The 20,712-nt window shown below is 40.8% G+C and overlaps 1 protein-coding gene across 1 annotated transcript in view; it reads left to right on the forward strand.

Annotated features, from left to right (window-relative positions):
- LOC137975776 (uncharacterized) overlaps nt 1–16,755 on the forward strand; it is a 24,639-nt gene extending 7,884 nt beyond the window's left edge. The window contains exons 4-22 of the mRNA XM_068822958.1: nt 1–1,274; nt 2,313–2,474; nt 4,246–4,561; nt 4,679–4,830; nt 5,806–5,974; nt 6,061–6,162; nt 7,016–7,213; nt 8,261–8,344; nt 9,076–9,238; nt 9,653–9,819; nt 9,975–10,202; nt 10,512–10,673; nt 10,898–11,089; nt 11,867–12,102; nt 13,617–13,783; nt 13,890–13,952; nt 14,046–14,081; nt 14,159–14,704; nt 16,390–16,755. The exon at nt 1–1,274 is cut by the window's left edge and continues 726 nt beyond it. Of these exons, the coding sequence (XP_068679059.1) occupies nt 1–1,274; nt 2,313–2,474; nt 4,246–4,561; nt 4,679–4,830; nt 5,806–5,974; nt 6,061–6,162; nt 7,016–7,213; nt 8,261–8,344; nt 9,076–9,238; nt 9,653–9,819; nt 9,975–10,202; nt 10,512–10,673; nt 10,898–11,089; nt 11,867–12,102; nt 13,617–13,783; nt 13,890–13,952; nt 14,046–14,081; nt 14,159–14,704; nt 16,390–16,616 (4,644 nt within the window). The 3' untranslated portion in view covers nt 16,617–16,755. The remainder of the gene's footprint in view (nt 1,275–2,312; nt 2,475–4,245; nt 4,562–4,678; nt 4,831–5,805; nt 5,975–6,060; nt 6,163–7,015; nt 7,214–8,260; nt 8,345–9,075; nt 9,239–9,652; nt 9,820–9,974; nt 10,203–10,511; nt 10,674–10,897; nt 11,090–11,866; nt 12,103–13,616; nt 13,784–13,889; nt 13,953–14,045; nt 14,082–14,158; nt 14,705–16,389) is intronic.
- The last annotated feature ends 3,957 nt before the right edge of the window (nt 16,756–20,712 follow it).

Genomic DNA, 20,712 nt, shown 5'->3' on the forward strand with positions numbered 1-20,712 from the left:
AGTAAGCGAAATTCCTCACCTCCAATCAATGGGGATGGAGCTGAAGAAGAAGGTGAATTGCAGATCAAATTGATGCAATCCAAACAAAGTCTCATTTCCTCTGACAAGAAGATGTTTCAGATCAAGCCTGAGACTACAGGGGCGGAAACTGTAGGAGATTCACCACCAGCACAGACAAACGTTACTTCAGCTTGCGTTCAATTGACTAAAGATGTATTATTAAATGACGAGAAACAGACGGAAAACGATGATGAAAGAACAAGCCCGAGCTTCTTTCAAACAATCGCGCAGAATACCACTGGTGGAAAAGGACAAGATAAGGAAATTGCAGGATCCAGTCGTCAGCCTGATGTCGAAGATGATTCTATTAAGGAATCACTTTCCCACAGCTTTGAAAATGATGGATCGTATGCAATAACTGAAGCCGTTTTTAACTTGGAAGAAAGACTGTTTTATCCCAATGCTGAGTATTCACCAATGGAAGGCGAAGGGGAACAGGCAATATCAAATGATCTCATTGGAGAAATGCAGTCCTTACCTTGTGATTGCCAAAGTAGCAGCCCCAAAAGTGAAGTGACGATTCCTGCATTAAGCTTGAGGAGCATTGGAGGGAGTTTGGATTCAAAAGAGTCAACCGAGCGCTTGATATCTTACGGGGAAAAAGTGAATCCGGTCTTTTCTGGCCATAATGGACAGGAAAATACGGAAAGCAAATGGACGGTTAACGAGCAGTCCTCAGAGGGAACAGAGCTTCCTTCTCATGTATTTGGCGTGCAAAATAATTTTTCTAAGATAACGGAAGATATTCAAGAAACAACAGAGAAAGGCAGCTTAAATGAACGTGAAGCAATTGTCCTTCAGGACGAACTAGATGAGTTCGTACCACTTGACGGTGAGGATAGTGCAAAAACTTGGCAGAAAGATTCCGAACCAGACGAGTTCCAGAATAAATCAGAACACAATGATGAAGATGACGAAGGAGGATACATCACCGAGGCAAGCGGTCAAACGTTGCAAGGTATTCGCGGTGTTTTTGGTCCGAAGCTCACAAGGTGTAGTACAGCAGCGACATCTGTAGGTCTTGACATGGAAGATGAATCGGCTTTGAGCGAAGACGGATCGGACACCAAACATAAACCATATAACTTAGCAACAAAGGAGGCTTTAGATGCTTTCAAAGAGTTTCTTTTAGATACGAGTGGAGAAAAACTCTTGCAGTTTTGGCTTGAAGTTGAGAGTGGAAGATTCATAGACAACGAAGATGAAAGGAACAGGTATAGTTTGTGAAAAATAAAGGTGCCTCCACAATGACACAATGTAACAGTTTGGAATCATACTGTAGTACTTACGCGCTCTTTTCTTAACGCAATCAGAAGTGTAAGCAAACGTGAACGCGAGAAAACGAATTTGTACACATTGAACTAACCTATTGTTTAGTAATTCAGTGTTTTCCATGCAAGAGAAGTAAAACCGAAAACTGCATAAATTGTGGAAGGTTACAGAAAACAAGGGTGAGTACTGTGGAACATTATGAGGCCTGCTTGAAGTAAGGGCTCAGATTGATTAGAAGTAGAAAAAAAAAAGCCCTGTAGTTTGTATTATTTAAATGGGGTTGAGTCGTATCTGTCATAAATCATTTGAAAATTACTTTATAGCCTTTTTAAGGGGCACAAAGAACAAGAGTACACCTCTTTTTTGTCAAGTAAATTGAAATTTTAGTCTTGAAAGAAAAAAAGACAGAAAAATGTCTCGATGTTTGTTGGACATTAGGGTAGGTGGAAAGGCAGGGCAATTACTACAGCTTCCACCAATGTTACTTGAGGAAGCCGCCAACAATTACAAAGATATGGCACCTTCTCTGGTATCCCTTCGCTCCCAATTTCATTTCTGCACAATGTTCGTAGCAGATACTGTGAGCTACATTGGGAGAGGGAAAGGAAGTGCATTGTGTCTCAACCATTTTGCTGTGGCGTTGTAGGAAAGGATTTGATTATTTTTAGTGAAGTGGTTATAAATCCATAACGAAAATCATGATTTTGTATCCACTTGTGTAAACTACAGGTTTTGGTTCTTTTGTCCTAGAAGTTTAGTTTATTTTTCTTAAGCATAGTTATGGTGAAGCTGGACCTTCCACCTCTGCTTTAATTAAAATAACACAGAGGGTTTGATTGGTTAAAAGTGAACAGTCGGAATTTGACGGTTGTCCACGCCACATTACTCGAGCCGGTTTGTCAACTTTGGCTTCGCCACGCAGAGACACGTCGTAGCGTTAGGGTTAAAAGCGTAAACGTTTCCCTTTTTCACTCTCTTAGACTGGTGCAAAGTATTCGAGACAGATTCTGCAAAAGTGGTGGTATTTATGAGTTTGCAACTGCAACCAAAACAAGACTAAACATTATGGATGGATCAAAGATAACTTACGATGGCTTATTCGTTGTGCAGCCTGATGTCCTTGAGCCTCTGCTAAGTTACTGGTAAGCTTTTCTCAATACAAATGTGCGGTGTTATTCCTTAGAACGTGTAGATGTTTGGCTCAATTTTCCCTCCAAAGGTGCACGCCATAGGGAATTTAAGATCTGCGATAGCGACGTCGACAAAAACGTCACCACAAAACAACTTTAAGTTTGCTTTATCGTAAATCTTTGAATAATTCGCGATTATTCCATCTCGTTCGCGTCGTATAATGTGATCGAAGTATCCTAAAAATTAATTAGAACGGACGGTTTCAGAGTAAAAATTGGTAATGAAAGGTTCACATCTGTATGCTGCGGTTGTTGAAAAAACTTCAAATTCGGTGATTTATTGTTGTTTTGTAGAGTACCGCAATAATATGTACTGCAGCAAAAAGGTTTGCGTAAAACGCTCGGTTTTACATTTAAAAGACGTCCAAGCGGTAGAGTTTCTAAGGGAATAGTCATGGGCAATAGACCTTATCGGGGTTAGATGTTTTGACAAGGGTCTGTCTTTGGTAATTTTATCAAAAGCCCTCATACAGAGTTCATTGCGCCTATCTTCAAGTCTAGCGATTTTAGCAAGTTGTAAGGCTTCCTTGGTATGAGGATCGAGGGTATATTATCCTTAAAGCTCGCATTTGGACCCGCTCTATTTCACTAGACAGATAGGCGGGAAGGGCGTTATGCCAAACCAGGCAACAATACTCTAGGACGGAACGTACGAAGAGATAGAAGTGATCCTCGCACTCATGAGTGGACAATTGAAGCAATTGTCTCTTATAGACACCTGAAAGATTCAGGAGGCTTCAACGGGATTCAAACCCATGACCTTTGTGATGCTAGTGCAATGCTCTACCAACTGAGTTTTGAAGCCACACAGTTGGGAGCAGGTCAGTTTGTTGGGCTCAAGTGTTCCCGTTCGGGGATCAATTCTCTCTTTCGTCCATAACTAGCACTTCAAATACACATTTCTTTCAGTGTGCATTTTGTAAATGTGTATTTACTAGGGGAGTCACGACTACAAACGAAAGATTACGATAAACTTGAATGCCCAAATAATCTTAAAATTTATTTTCATTTCAAAAGCTCTTATAATGCACAACTTCTTTCTTCGAAAGCAAAGTCTACACTTTCCCTTAACTAATTAGCACGCGTCTGAATTGGTGAACGAAGTTGGCTAGAATTTTGCTTTTCCAGGAGCCGCTCCTGGCTTTTCCGCGGAATTGCCACGTTCAAGTATTGGATGTTTTTACTCACAAACGTGGTACGCTTTGGTGTACGTATATTTTCTTTGTCGGTTAGTAACTCTTGACGAAAGGCCAATTAAGATCTCGCGAGAGTCAAGCCACTTTACTGAGAGAGTTGTTGGGTGCTACGTGATTCGCGTCCCGTACGAGGGTGGTAACTTACTTTTGAGCGATGCCTTGTATTAGCATAAACACTGTGGCAGTAGCATGGAGCAAATCATGCTGTTGTTACTCTCTACACTGCACAGAATTCCTGTACATCACAAGGCTACCTTCCTCCACTGTAGTATTTACCGTGCATAGGTGGTTTGTAACCAATCTCCTGGGATCGAAAGGTGCAATAGACTGCGAGCAGTGTCTCATTTGCTCTAGAATCGTTGAAACGAACGCGTACGTTCAGCCATTGAAAGTTCAACGTACGCGTTCGTTTCAACGATTCTAGGGCAAAAGAGGGACTTCTCGCAGTTTAGAGGTGCAATTGTGTAATGTGCAAATGCTGGTGGATGGACAAAAGAAGCGAATTGAGACATCTGGTCTTATTTCAGGTGCGTCCGATTTAGTATGCATCAACAACGCCGATCCCATTCCCATGATGTGGAATACAACAGACTCACAGAGGACAGACCGAAATCGTGTGTGAAAAGAGAGAACACACTTTCTAACTTACCTCAAGTTCCTGGATTAGCTGGCATGACTCAAGCCCTCCCTGAGAAACCCATCACTAGGCCCCTTAGCGGCACTGTTGAGCAAAGGACTAGATACCAGACTTCTAGACCTCAAGTGCGCGCTAAATCTGCTCATCCACGGCTTCTTCACTTCCATAAACATTTGCATACTAACGCAAATACACAGCAACTGGAGGTATGATGAGATCGTGGAACCCTAATGATTTGGGATCTTGTTTCTTTCATCAGTTGATAAAGGCTTTTAAAAAAACAATTATTTTAAGTTAAAATCTGACTTATTGATTTGTTTCAGTTCATGGTTTCCCCAGTGAGGACAGGCTATGGATTTGAGCAGCCACCTAGACCGTCATTTCCTGTTGAGCCCAAGCCAGACTACTTATCCTCCGTTAGGCTGTTTATCAACCCCTTCCCCTCCCCCGATAGCAAGATGCAGCGAATGATGAGGTCAGCCAAAACTTTCATGGGGCCGTTACAACCTTTTTGTGCTCTTCAAAACTCTTTTATTAGACGAAGACCCTTAATTTGCATTTACTGCCATTTAGAGTGCAAAGAAAGTATATCTTGTGTCTTTACTCGTTCAATCAAACCTTGACGTAGTGGTTAGACTAGTTGGGGGACTGTATTCTTAGACTCGAGTGATGTTGAAGTTGGAGGGAAGAGCAACTTTGGGGAAACTTCTTGACGCTCACAAGAGTGAATTAGATAAGAGTGTTGTTATGGCATGGGTGGGCTCCTTAGCACAGTCACAAATGAGTCTATTTTTAGAATACGCTTTCCCGCGAAAATCAGTCGTCATGTCCCTGAAAAAAAAAACATGGCAGAAGTAGTCACGCGTGACATGGCTTCCTCTGATTGGTTAAAATTGGCGGCCCTTTGGTTGTTTCGCGCGCAAAGTGTATCTAAAAATTAAATCCATTTGTGACTGTGCTGGGACAAGGCCGCAAAGTGATAATAGATCAATGCTCTAATCTAATTTTCTCTTGTGTGCATCTAATTACGTGCAGTCTGTATTTCAAATTTTGGTGCGGATATCCTTCTTTGACCACTATACGAATTTTTCTCATCATCGTCATCATCATTTAGTTAATTTTAGATACCGATTACAATGATAATACTGCGCAACCTGCAGCTAGCAGAGCTAATCGAGGCGGGTTGCGCTTTTAAATCATACGTCATCATCAGTAAATTAAAGAAGTAAACAATGAACGAAAGACCGAATAACAACTTAGCTAAAACATATCGTCCATCTTGGTCCGCTGACCACTGACCAAAAAAACCGGGACCGCAAAGCTTTGAAAATGGTCAGCCGGTTGCTTCCTTTATGCTTGCATTATTATTACTTTTCTTTGACTTGCTACGCTTAGTTCGTAGCCCCTGGAAAGATTAAAAATCGTTGATTTCATTTGTTTTATAATTCAGGACACTACAACGCACGGCTGTTTTTTCCGGTAGTACCGTACCTAATTCTATCGACAAGGAGACTGGATGCATGTCCAGCGAACTTTTGGACTCTTTGATCCAGGGTCTGATTTATGAGCGGCAGACTGGGAACTACTTCCAAGTCTTTTTACAAAAGTCAGGAAACAAGGTAATCACTGCGAGGAGAATTCAGTTTGCCATGTGCAATAAACGACGAATTGCCATGTTTTTAACTTCTTCTCTCTGTGTTTACAGACATGGTTGAATTGCCTTGCCTTTTGGAAATCTCTTCAGGAATACAATGCTTATTTCTTCGCGGACTCCCTTAATCCGTCGCTGTTGTCAAGAAAGGCAAAGGTTTGTGTTTGTGGTAAAGTGGAATTTATTATAAAAGAATGAAGGAACAGCTGAAATAAACTAAAACGCTCAGCCTTTGTACAAAAGCTAACGAAGCTGGGAGCTGGCAGCCAGCACTTTTGTCTCGCCCACGAAAAGAAGTTGAGCTCTCACCTTTCGGAAGCCCAGCCTTTGCTGTGTAGGTGAGAGACTGGTGACGAGTCCAGAGATTGAGTATGAGGAAAATGGATGGAATTCACCACTGACCTTGCATGCTAGATCTATTAATAGCTCCGAACAGAAGCTCGTAACCTGGAAGCGTTTAACTCCGGTTCAGAGCTGAGGTTTTTGAGTTTAAAATTTCCTTATTTGTAACGTAGCTCGCGCATTTTCCCGCGCGTGCAGCTTTGATCTTATTTTTGTCCATATTTGGGCATAAAATTGGTGTCCTAAAATCTCCAGCTTTGTTCCAAGGATGAGAATTGCAAGTCTCGGATAAGTACTACAAACCGTAGGCCCCGTCTCACAAATATCCGCCATGTTCATAAGTTCCCTGTGGGACGTTAAAGAACCGACACACTATTCGAGAAGAGTAGGGGATGGAGTCCCAGGTGTTGTGGCTGTCCTTTGTGAGCGTGACTGTTCTCTCTAGCAGAAGTGGCCGGCTTGGCAGTGATGTCTCTAAAAGGCTTGTGGTATATGAGGCCACGTAAGCGGAAACAGCCACAAGTCAAAGCGACTTTGCCGAGTGCTGAAACATGTAGATGTAGATGAAGTTACACGCCTCAAGGTTCATGTGCTTCTGCTTCGAAACAATGGAAACTTTCACGGTCGTATAATTTTAAATTCACTGACATAATGTTTTGTTTTCCAGTCAATGTACGCCAATTTTGTGGTGCCAGGGAGTTGTCAGGATGTTCAAGTGACCACCATCATTCAAGAACAAGTCCGTAAAGAGTTGGACCCTCCGTATGAGGAGCTTTTTGATGCAGTCGAGGAGCATGTTCTTTATTCTCTATTGCAACCTTGGAATATGCTCATGTCACAAGAAAGGAGCGAGTATACGGAAAAAGTGAGGTTGACTAGCAGTTGTTAGTATATACCACATAAGTGAATATTGCTTTCCGCGCTTTTTGATTGTCTATCTCGGAGGTGAATAGCAAGCAAAGCACAATGGATGGTTTGCAACGAACTTGGTGGACGAACAAAAGAAGCTCATGAAAGATTTTTTGTTTTCGTCCACCAACATGGCGATGATGACGTCACTTGAAAACCTGTTCACCTCTTAGCAAACGGAGAAAAGAAAAGTGGTCTCTCATCTCGCTTCTGCTCCAGAGGAGCAAATTTTATCGATAAACTCGGCTGATTATTCAACTTGTGTGGTATGTACTAAAACAATTGTTCATCGAAGTGGATGTAAATAGTGGTGGATATTTGCCGCGCCGCATTGTGCTTTTTTGCTGTTCACCCCTTTTGAAACCTTCCAAAATCTTCACGGCTTTATTCTATCTTAAAATATCTTCTTAAAGAGCTAATATCACCATTTAGACCTTACTCTGATATCTTTAAAAGAATGACTCAAGAATCACTGATGATTTTAGCCCATCATGAAAGTTGGAGAGGAAATTAAATTCGTAAAAGGCAAGTTATTTTCTTATTTTGGTATCTTTTGGACATCTACAAACTGAATTTCCATAAATTGAATGTGGATAAATCATTCTCCTTAAATTCATTTCAAATATTCCCCTGGGTTGCCAAATGTTATATATACGAGTGAGCTTAACTGTACTAAGTTATTAGATAAACGCCGTTTCTACGGAGAAACAGCCAAAATGCTGTGACAGTGATTGTCTTTCAATCTTTCCGCTACAATAATCTTGTTGCTTTATAACCTTAAAAAGACTTGCCTTTTCTCGGCTTTAAGACTTGGAAACTGAACTAGCCGTAGTTTTGTCCATGACGACGCAAAATGGGATTAATACCGGGTTGACATCCGGAAAACTACTTTTCTGCATGGTTTTAAAGAAATTCCGTATGAGTCAGATTCTTTTTAGTTAGGAGGCCCTTTAAAAGCCTTGATTCTTGCCTGTTTATTAAACTTATTTCGTCAAATGCTTAGGTCCCCAAGGAGCGAACACTTCAGTACATTGAAATCAAGGTCATGGCTCGGCGAAGACACAGTGTCATTTATTCAAGTAACGGGGTAAGAAAGCTCAGCGAATATCGATGAATAAAAACCGAGACAAAGTCCAGGTTTTTATTCACCGATATTCACCGAGCCCGAGATGGATAATAATTAATTGTTTAGTATAATTACTTAGGTGATTATTTGAAAAATATACTTCGCTTTTAACTTCGACGAAACGTCTTGCGGCCATTTTGAAGAAACCTCTTAGTGATGATCGCGTGGTAATCGCCTCAACCAATCAGCGCAGAGAATTTTCAATAATCACCTATGTAATTATACTAAACTGAATTATACTGAATAAGAGTGACAACAGATACTTTGTAGCTCTTTGTAACCTCTGATGTCACTAGATCTGGTTGACACCGAGCTTTCTTGTTTGTCATTTGCGTATGCCAATTTTCCTAGCCAATCCCAAGAACCTTTGTAAGGGAAGTGTGCGTAATGACGTAATAGCAGCACTTATACGTCAACCATCTTGGATTACTGACTTGGAAGTAACAATTGTGTGTGGGTGGAGCTGTCTTTATTATGGCCAGGGCCCTTAGTTAATGCATTTCTATGTCTCCTCTCTTGCAAAATGGCAACATGAAATAACAAAATTCATAGTTTTGTGGAGAGCATCGCAAGACCCCAAGGATGAAACTGTCATTCTCTTTTGTTACGGAAGAGCTCAGTTTTTTTTTTAATCCTTGGGTAACTGGCTTATTTAAGTTTTTTCGGCAAACCTCGTATATTTTGTATTTTAGCTTGTTGACACTGAGGACGAACAAGATAAGGAGAGAATATCAGTGGATGAAGCTAACAGACCGATACCCATACCAAAAGACGGCTTCACATTTGAAACACTTATAAAAAGTAGAGATGAGGTGGAATATTTTAAGGAATTTCTTTCCAACAAACACACAAAGGGTAAGATCACGGTACCTTTTTCTTCCCCTCTTGATGCAATTAAACATCACAAGAAGCTGCGGCCTGATTAAGCTGTTAAGGACCAAACACTAATCCAGGGAATGCAGCAGCTTCTCTTGTTCTTTAAGTTGGTTTGCTGGTTCTCTGCTCCGAGAGGGTACTCCTGGTTTCCCTTCTACTGAAAAACCGATTATTGATTTGAACTGAGTTAAATTGATTTGATTTCTTTGTGTAGTGCCCTCAATTATTGCCCCGGCGCTAGAAGACTTTGCATTTTAGTTAAGTTAATTTTTATTAACTGAACGGTCGAACTCATTGTTTCTGCTGTTTATCCTTTTTTTTTTTGGCTTTGGTGGAGAAATAACTTACGTCGTAGTTCTTGAGACAGAACCGACATTTCTTTTACGTTATCAGGAATCAAGGATTTGATGGCTTGGACCGATATGGAAACATTTCGGCGTATCTCCCACTCCGTGGAGGAAAAACGCGACAAAAAAGCCAAGGAAATACGGGATAATTGGCTTGGCAAAAAATACTTTTTTGGTCCTGATAGCCCAGCCACCAGGGAGGGACGAAACTTGGTAAGTTAGATGTCACAACAGATCTGTAAAGAGATAAGCTTGGACTTCAATGTTTGTCAGCTGGCAAGGTGTTTATGTGGATTGAGTTCTGATAGCTGAAGTATCATACCCATTAAATAGTACTTAATTTGCTTTCTCGTTCTCCTTGTTTGCAGATAATGAATCTGAATGGTGGCCGACCAATCAAGGAAAGACCAGGAACCCCGGTCATACTGGAAAGCCAGAAGTTTGTACGCGCGCGCATAGAACGCCGCTGGTTGATGTTGTTTAAACAGACCTTGGAATTTATAGAGAGACAGAAACCACGTGTAGCGAGTGTCCCGGAAATGGTAGAGGACATCATGCTGAAGAGAAGACTACAAAGGAGTGAAGCTGCTTGGAAGGTGAGGATAATTGGAGAATTGTTTGGAGGATCTTTATCTGATATTCGGCCGGAAAATTGGTCTATCGTTTTTGCAACAATCAGTACCCAATTCGTGGTATTTTAGAAGACACTAATCTACTCTTTCTCTTTATTCTAAAACTGGAATAAAAACATCGGAAATAGCCGTGAAAAGACTTTCCCAAATTTGAAGTTACTTTGGTTGCAGTTGTCCCTTGTTCAGGTAACAGTCGTTAGGGAACTTTTTAAGGTTCTTAGGAATTCTTATTGAATTCATTTTGAGAAAAACCAATTTGTTTGCCTGTTGTAGATTTTGAATAGCAGATGGGTTTCGTCCTCTCGTGACGTGGTTGCATTGCGTCAGACTCTTCTTCATCCCGACAGCTGTAGCGAGTTTACAGCTTACGTAGCAATGAAAGGAGACACACTCGAAAGCAATGTACATTTCTGGCTTGAAGTACAAAAGTTCAAGGTAAGTGGGAATGCGCGTCGCGTTTCTATCCATTCCAGTACCAGCCTTGTTTCCAGGGTCTTTCCTCTCCACATTCCTTGAGGGTGGGGTGTGGAGAGGAAAGGCCTGGGAACGAGGGACACCATTGACGAGTGCATCCGTCCTGCATTAGCTAGGGTAAATTTCATAATTGTCACTCTTAGGGACCAAAGATTTAATCAATATACCATTTTGTTTCTTCATAGGATTTGTGTCATTCGCATGCACAACCAGCTCTTATTTACCGCAAAGTGCAGACAATCATTGACTGTTTCTTAAACTCTGCAATTGCACCCGAGCTTCAAATCGACATTCCTATTGAAATGGCTGAAAAACTAATGGAGAAACTGTCAGGAAGAACACCATCACTGCATCCTTATGTGTTTAGGGAAGCACAGGTAAACTGGATGAAGAATGCATGCTTTTGATCAGAACCTTAGAAAGGTGGGAGTGTAAATGATTTTCATTGCTATATTTTGTGGTCTTGATCTGAATTCTTATTGGCTAAGAAGCGATTGGCTAATTCTGGCAATCAGTACAAATTTCACATTTGTAAATAATAGTCTGCAAGCTTGGTGCGCAATGCATAGTAATGTTTTAAACAAGCGGCAGGGTTGTGCTTATAACAGTTACTGTAGTAAAATTTCTGGTCGATAGTCTTGATGCTGTTTTCTTGAAAGCACGTGCCTAAGGGTAAAACGTTTTCCAATAAAACGTTTTTAGTTTCGCCTTTGTGATGTTCGTATAACCAAGTTCAAAGTAAGTACAATCTGCGTTAGCGTTAGGTTTTGGAGGACAACACTGATGTGAAAAATACGTGATCCAATCATTGGATATGATTGACTGAGCTCTGTGTTTTCATCTGCTCAAGAGTGAACTAAAGCCTCATTTTGACAGTGTTGGTTAAGAGCAGCGCTGGAAAAATTTCAAACCAACGTTTTGATTAATCTGCAGTCTCCCCAATTATTGATTCACTTCTCGACCTTTAGTCGCATAACTGAATTAAGTGATTATTTTTATTATCTTGTAGTAGCCAATATTCGAAGCGTAAAACACCACAAAGGTGTCGCGTGCCTTTCGATTGGAAATCAAAAAGCACCCTATTTTCTTGAGGCTTGAAGTATGTAGGACGTTCTTAATCATGAGCTGTGACTTTTTTAATCGTTTTCTAACAGATGACGGTGTTTCGAGTTTTGTTCAACCATTGGAAGGAGTTTGCAACTCAGCGGAGCAAAATCCCAGAGGGTGTAAATCCGAGAGAGTATTTTGCTGAGCTGCTGAGGAGACACCGGGCTGATACCAAGAACAAGAAAGAAGCGAGTGAAAGAAGGAGATTAGCGCGACTTAGCGCTGAAAGGAAGAAGAAGGAAAAGGAAGAAAGGGAAAAAAAGCGAATTGAAGACTTTGCCAGGTGGGTAGAGAGGAATTGTTTATTTCTTTCATTTTCTTACATTCTATAAACAATGATTTGCACAACCAAAATGTTACAAAACAAAGAGTCATAAAGTAGATCGAATTAAATTAATAACGATGATTTCATAGGTGTGCCGAGCCAAAGTAGCAAGAGCTTTTTAGTTGGCCACCGCCATAGTTGATCAAATGGCAACAACAACTTAAATTATTACCATAATTAAACCAAAATAGATCTAGGAAGGCGTGAGGTCTTAGATGATAACGATTGAGTATCAGTAGAAATCAAGTTTGATTTTTGAGAACAATACACTCTTTCCTTAAAGAATTGTAAGACATGAGTTAGAATCTTAATTTAATTACATCAGTCTATTCACGGTTTGAAATGCACATCTTTCTTTAACCATGTTCGTACGCGCGAAATACAAATTTTCCATTCTACGACCTTATCTCTTAGACAACCACAGACGAACCTTTGATGTTTATTCAGATTCCTAGATAGTCGGGAAAGCTAAAAGCGAAAACTGCGCGCGAGAAACGCGTGAGAGCTGGGGTCTTGCCTCGACTCCAGCTCCCACGCGTTTTTCGCGCGCAGTTCTTACTTTTTGGCTTTCCCGACTATCTAGGAGCCTGGAACAGGCTTTCGAACGTGGGGCAATGTGCGTTAGGTAATTACGGAGACCTACCCCATTGGCAAGTGCTCATTTAATTCTACAGTAATTACCTTAAAATCGTCAGAGGATGTCCGATGATTGTGAAACCGACGTCAGCTACTTAAATGTTTCGTACTTTAGCTGGTGTTGTAGAAATCAGCAAGCGTAACGTGACCAACAGTTACTTATAAACCAGCGCCAAAAGCGACGGCGGGAAAGGTTAATAAACAAGCCATGACATGCGCTTTGGCAAGTCTTCCGGTAAAGATTGTCGTTTGCAAATGGAAGAGCTTGTGATTTCTGCGGCGGATCTGCCTCATTTTCAGACGTCTCTCTCGCGTTTGCGCAAGGGAGGGAGGGAAGGGGATAGTGCCTCTCTTTTCCCCTTTCCGTGGCTCCTCGCGGTTCGCTTTCGTCACCAGCCAGTCGCGGCTTCCCTTGTTTGCGAACAAAGTGCAAGACGAAGCGCCTTAGGTGAAGGCAAGTGGCGGATATTTTAATCCTATTTGTTGCTTTCATTGCCGCGTGTTTCATAGAGGCGGGGGTGACAGCTCTCTCTCTGTATATTTTCCCTTTTTACTAAGCAAGACTAGGTCAGTTGTAAGGGAAAATAACATACATGTCTTCTATATCTTTATCGTGGAATATTAATTAAATGTCGTAGATTGTAGTTAGTTAAACACGATGCGATGTAAGGAAAAGTAACATAGATATCTTTTATGCTTTTATTGTAGAGTATTAATTAAATGTCGTAGATTTGTAGTTAGTTAGACACGATTCTTAGGAAGGCCACTTTTATTGTTATAAGATGTTGTGTATAAATTAGGTTGATGATGATGATGATTCATGTCTTTATTAACAGTTTGTTCAGTACGGAGAGTGCATCAGTTTTCTACACAGAAGACGACGATTTGCGTTCGTGGTTTTACTCCAAATATCTCGTTGAACAAGAACGACGGGAACACATTAAACGTCTTAAAGAAAAAGGAATCAATGTCCCCGAAGAAGATCTCGCAGACGCAGACAGAGGTCCCTAATTTTTTTTATGTTCAGTTTCAGTTTTGTGTTTTGCTATTTTTGTTTTTGTTGTTCACTTATTACTTATTTACTTTTTTATGAAACATTTTTTTTGCAGAAGAGGCAAAGAGTAGACGATCTCGTGCTTCCATTGGGAAATCCTCAACTCTAAGCAAGACAGGTTTGAAAGAAACCTTTATTATTCTGTCACTCCCTTCTTTCCTCTTCCGTCAATCACACACTCATTCACTCATTCATTATTTATTCTTTGTAGTTCATGACGCATTAAGTGACCAGAAAAGTAGTGAAGGTAAGAAGATTAATTTATCTCTATTATTCCATCTACTTCGTATGTGAGATCTTGTCCTTGTAAATTGATTTCCTCAGGTTCCTCCAGAAAAAATCAAGCAAAACTTCTGAAGCGAACTTTGGGTGGTCAGCTGTCTCCGTCACCCGTCGGGCGCAGCTCTGCGATTTCCTCGTCTCTATCACTTCCACGTCGATACTCTGACGAATCATTGGCTCTGTCGCGTAAAGATGACAAGATGAGTCCATCTGGGAAAGTCAAAATAACAGCAGAAAAAAGAGAAGAGTTATCACCAAAACACGCCAACGTCGAGATGAAAAATGAGAGGAATATTTCTGAGATTCAAGTCTTTCCTGAAACGTTGCAAAATAATCATGGAAATAAGTTGTTGCCACAACGTCCTCGCACTCCTAAACAACAGTTGACAAACACACAAATAGCCAAATCAGCCACTACTAATAAGAGGCTTGTTTCTCTGGATGCCGTATCCTGTATCAGTGATTACAGTATTTTGAGCAACGTAGAGTTTGCATCGCGAAAAACAGCAACAGAGAAGAAAAGACATCAAGAAGGCACCTCTCCACTGACTTTCAAATCTCTTAAAGATTTCACAAATTCCCCGGAAGGTAAGGCTTAATTTACTCAGGTAATGCTCCGAATTGTCTGGCTTCCAAAGCAAAATTATATTTCAGTTTTGTTGTTCCTTCATTCATCCATGACAGTATATGGCCTAACCCCACTTCATGGTACAAAAAATGGGGAGCTTTTATCCGGGAAAATAAGCTTTCCTTTGTCGAGTTATCCGAAGAGCAGCAATTTCATTACGATTACAATTACAATGCTACAGCTTCAACAATACAATACTTTAAAGTGCACCTAAACTAGAATATTTTTCGTCAACAATATTTTTCTCCCCGCCAAAAGCAAACACTGATGTTTGTCCATTCTTATCTCGAAATGTCGATTTTTGTCTGCCGGGCAAGAAACGAAAAGGTATCAAAACTAGTAGCAATTTGGACTGCCGACCGTTATGTGAGAGCCATGGGTTTATTATCGGTTCTACGACGCAAACTGCTTTGCAATGAAAATTTTATTTTAAAACAAAATGCAAAGAAGTTTGTGACGTAAAATCGAGAGTAGATCCATGCCTCTCACATCACGGCCGTGGTTCCAAATTACTGCTAGTTCTGCCAAATTTACGTGGCTTGCAAAGCACAGAAAAATCCAAATTCTGGGTAACAATGGTGACATGTGTTTGATTTGAATGGGGAGATTTATATCAGGTTATCTCCCGGAGTACGACATTGAAGCAGAAGATAGTAGGGAGCTTACGAAACGACGACGCCGACGGCAACGATGACGCTACAAAACATTAGGTTTAGTGAGCAAAAACAATGGTTCTGCACACTCCGCACGTGCGTTTTACATTTTGGTACATTTCTTTGCCGTCATCTCCTAAATGACGACGTGAAATGACCAAATTCAAGGTTCTGTGGAGGACGTTAGCACATGACGAGGAATTTTCAGCTCTCTCTCTACGCTTCCAACCCACTCATACCAGTTTAATTCCTCAACAGTTGCTACACATTTTTAACGCGAAACGACATGAAATAGTTTCGTAGTGATATGAATAACGCGAACTCGTATTTTTACGAAGTCCTCGTAGCCGTCGTCGTCCTCATTTCGTAAGCTCCCTAGTGATTTGCAAATGACGCCGGTGACACCAAGTAAAAGCGAAGAAAATCTGGATAGCTGTGACCTTGCTTATGCCGATCGATGGCTGATGAAGACTGGTTAAAAGCATATGAAAAGGAGCTAAAAGATAATGAAAAAGTCGAGGGAATGTTGGATAAAATTCGCAGCAACTTGTCCATAGGGCATATTCTAGGCGAACTTGCTCTCTCAGCGTCTCTCTGTGCGAAAATCGCTTCCTTAACGGACGTCACACACTAGACTTGGACTCAATCTCCTCAAACTCGGCGGCTGCGCGTATTTTCAGAATTTTGAAAATCCACAGAAAGTTGAGGAAATAACATATAACGACAATTTTTCCACCAATGTGATCCTGAACAAAAGAACATCCTGGCGGCTAACAAAAAAATTAGGAAGCTAGGTGCACTTTTAAAGACAATTTTTGAAAATATGGCTGCGCAGTCTAAACTTTTTCGTAATCGAACGGGTTTGACAGTCTTGAGGTTTTTCAAAGGTGACCCTGTGTGCATGTGGTTACTGGTAATAATATCTTTTGCCGGTTGTGTCTCGTAGATGTATACCCGGTACAAAGAGTACGTTTTTAAATCTATTGTATCAGGTGCGCAACTGTCAATGCCTTTGCCGCTGGTCAGGATAACCTCAGCATCGCACCATGGAAAATCGGATAAAGACGGCTCCGTTGGAGAAACCTCACCTGTACACAATAAAACACGACCTTTACCGCAGCAAATGGGCAAAAAAGTACCAATAAGGCCAGGAGCTCGAAAAAGACTGGGAACAAATCAAGATGAAATACAAATTTTACCTGATGTCGTGGTAAATTAATGCGATCACGTGACCGATGCAAGTAGGAAACTTGGCAACGGCGATGACAACGTTCAACGAAAAGTGCACTTGAAAGTAACTATAGCTAGCAACTATGTCGCGTTGCAACTGGATCTGTAGGAACATCGTTGGGACAAATGTAGGTAATTGAAGATCAACACTTGTATGATCACGCTGCCGTCCAGACCCTAAAGTTGGTAGTTGGAGATTGTTTTGCAGAGGACCGGAATTAAAGGGATAGTCTCACTCTAGTTTAGTCAAACTTCAAAACACGAAAAGACGTCTTTGCATGGCAGTGAAGGCCAAAAAATAATGCTGCAGTTTTGTTGCCAAGAAACATTGAAGTGCATTGAGGCTATTTGTTCATTTTGCTGCCAAAGATGGAGAGGATGTAAATGGATGGAAACTTGAAAAAGCGGGCCACTTTTTTTTAAAACTGAGTTTTGGAGACGATGTCAAAGTTCAGAAAGTCTCCAAAAATTAAATACGAATAGGTCTTTGTGCCATAAATGTATTCTATATCTTGTCATGGGTTGTCAGGAATGTTGTACGTGTGAGCTAAAGTGCTAATTTAGATTTTAACCCAGTTTTGACCTAAAAACAGCAAATTTAGCATGACAGTGCATGCCCCTTCAAATGTGTTGAGAATTATGGCGCACGCATTACGTTTTACTCATCAGACCTAATGTTTTCGTCGGGGCCATCTTTGTTGCTTAACTCCCTAATGTTAGACGAGATTTCCATTAGCGCTGACAACGGTGTCAAGCTGTTTAAAGAGGGACTTGCTAAGATCAATCCGTCGTTTGTAAAACCACAAGTTCAGTTGACAACTTTGGTATTCGACACTGACTTAAAAAGCCATAAAAGACATTGGCAGCGACAGTTATGTGAGAAAGCTGATGAAGAAAATAGTTTAGACAAGCGTCAGTGGACCGCAGGTGTTAATCTCTTTTTCCGCAATTCACCTTTTACTTCTCGAAATTTACTAAAAGAAACAAAATACAGACATGAAAATAAAGAAAACCTGCGACTGAAAAGCGAAGAAAAATCAAAAATACGAATTTAAAAAAACAACAACAACAATTTAAAAATCTGTGCGGCAATGGGGATTGACAAAAAACTTAAACAATAAACGAACTCGACTGCCGGTAAAAACGAAAACTAGACAAATCAGAGAAAATGAACTAACAAAGCAATGCAGGTAGCGCAAGAAAGATAACGAAACTAGTGAGTGTTACATAAGAGCAAAAAAAGGGAGGAAATAACTATGACAGGGTGATGTGAAGTGCTATTTTCTACCCATGTAAACCAGTAGAGCGTTAGCCCTACCAATGAAAATGGGCCCACTCAAGAACAGAGAAAAACTCTGACCAGGGTGGGAATTGAACCCACGACCTTACATACATACATACATACATACATACATACATACATAATTGACCGCTCCCCATAGGGGCTTTTCAAGGCCAATGAAACACAACGAAACGACGGAACAGAACAACAACAACTGTTAAGAATCCCAACTGACCGAAGGCAAGCCAGTGGGCTATTTACAAGTGCAGCTGAGAAGTTGAACCAGGGACTACCAGGATCAAATTCAACAAGTGGTCAGAGCGGGTCTTGAACCTGGGATCTCCGGATCTCAAGGCAAGCACCCCAACCACTGGGCCACACTGCCTCCGAACCTTCCTAACCTTCGGGTTAGATCACCAGTTTGGCCCAGTGGTTAGGGTCGCTTGCCTGGAGATCCGGAGATCCCGGGTTCAAGACCCGCTCTGACCACTTGTTGAATTTTATCCTGGTAGTCCCTAGTTCGACTTCTCAGCTGCACTTGTAAATAGCCAACTGGTTTCCTCCGACCAGTTGGAATTCTTAACAGTTGTAGTTGTTGTGTTCTGTTGTTTCGTTGATTATGTTTCATTGGCCCTGAAAAGCCCCTATGGGGAGCGGTCAATTAAGTATGTATTGTATTGTATTGTATCGCTGCTCTACCGACTGAGCTACAAGGTCAGAACTGTTTTTTGTTATTGTAGATAGTTAAATTTGGACAAAGTACGATGAGAGAAAATATGAAAAATTTGAGGTCTATATATATATGTTCGTCAGTAGTTCTATTTGTTTATGAAAGGTTGCTTTATCACTTTTATTTTAGTATTCCTGTTTTGACTTAACCACAACAAGAGCTCATCAACGGGAGCGTCTATCTTCCATACTTGGCCCGAAAGTCAACCTTTTCCCGAGTAGATTTATTTATAGAACGCCTCCCATTGGAGATTCAGCACGCCCATTGTTGTAATAGCCAATCAAAACAGAGCTGTCTCAGCGCCAAGGGAAACATGATACTTTTTGTGGAGATGGAAGCTCCCCTTGATGAACTCCTGACCACAGCCAGATTGTTATCTTCAGGCCCCCAATATGACCAGTTAGATGACAAAACTTTATCACTCAACAGAAATAAGCACAAATTTGATTTTGTCAAACGAGTGGATAAAGGAGAAAGATTGAGGTGACGTTTCGAGCGTTAGCACTTGGTCAGAGCGAAGGCGCTAACGCTCAAAACTTCGGCTCACATATATATATCTCTCTAATGCTGGTAAATCTACCTTAAAGTGCAACTAAACTCAAATATTTTTCGGTCTTAACATAAATCTCTTCATCCAAAGCAAGCATATGTCAGCATTGTTACCCAAAATTTCGCTTTTTCTGTGCCCTTGCAAGTCACGTAAACTTGGCATAACTTGCAGTAATTTGGACCCACGACCGTGATGTGAGAGGCGTGGGTCTATTCTCGATTTTACGTCACAAACTGCTTTGCATTCCTGTTTTCGAAGAAATTTTGCGTCGCAAAGCAGTTTGTGACATAAAATCGAGAGTAAACATCACGTTCGTGGGTCCAAATTACCACTAGTTTTGCCATTATTGGCGTCTTGCCCGGCATACAAAAAACAAAATTTCTAGATGTTTGCTTTTGATGGGGAGATTAATATTGTAGACCAAAGATGTTTGAGCTTAGGTGCACTTTCATCAACTCATTTAAAAAAACGGGGTTTTCGTATTTCACCCCCAAGGACGCAGCGCTACAGTTCCTTAAGAATTAAGCCATTCATTAAGAACTGACAAACACAGTCTCGTTTTTATAGTAAAATTAATCAGAATGTTATTGTCTTTGAATCTGCATTATGTTCTTTCATATATAGTTGTGTGTGCATTATCGTTAAGATATTTGTTAATTCTACAAAATTAGAAGTAAAGTATTATTATGATTATGCACACATTCGTTGGTGTGTTGTCAGTGATACGCAAACGGGACCTTAGTTTGTTAGTTTTGGCAAATAAACACAAGCTTTCTTTGAAACCATTGAGGCTGCTGCCAACCGAAAGATTGAAGTTTCTAGGATCTTGTGATACCTGCTGAATAAACTAGCGTCTTTATTTGACACTTATGAACGCCACTTGTCGCGATAAAATTCTTAATTGCGATTGGTCGAAATGTGTCCAACACTGGTATTCAGAGTGTGGTGTATTGACAAAGTATACCACTCCCTTTGTTTGAGTCTAATTCAGCATCTTCTACACAACCAATCAAATCGAAGCACAGCGACGGCACTTTTACTTTTTTTTATTAATATTCACTAGCGTGGAAATTTGTTTTGAGATTCCACGAGGACCAGCCGCAGCGGCTTCTTAGTTTACAAAATTACACCAGTTGATGAGCGGAAAACTTTGGTCTGCTGAACTGACCAACTGTTGCGTCAAGACAAGACGAGTTTACATATTCCATCCAACGCATTTGGATCTTGCCGGCGTAAGCTGTTGCAAGGCCTGGAGATTGAACAAAGAAAAGTGACTCTCACTCCTTTACCTTTCTTACATTATCTTCAGTCTGTGGGAACCTATGGGACCTATTTCAGTGTGTATTGTGGTATTTGGAATCGCCGCCATGTTTGCTACCGCAGGTTTGAGTTGGATTGTCTCTTGGTATCCAATATAAACTGGTCAGGAAAGAAGACTTCAAAGAGCGAAGAAGGTTGCCTACTTTATGCATTGGATTTTGATGTTTTGGGGACTTAAGCATGCCGTTTGCAGCGTGCAATTT

This window comes from Montipora foliosa, chromosome 11 (assembly GCF_036669935.1).
Source record: "Montipora foliosa isolate CH-2021 chromosome 11, ASM3666993v2, whole genome shotgun sequence".
Classification (NCBI taxonomy): domain Eukaryota; kingdom Metazoa; phylum Cnidaria; class Anthozoa; order Scleractinia; family Acroporidae; genus Montipora; species Montipora foliosa.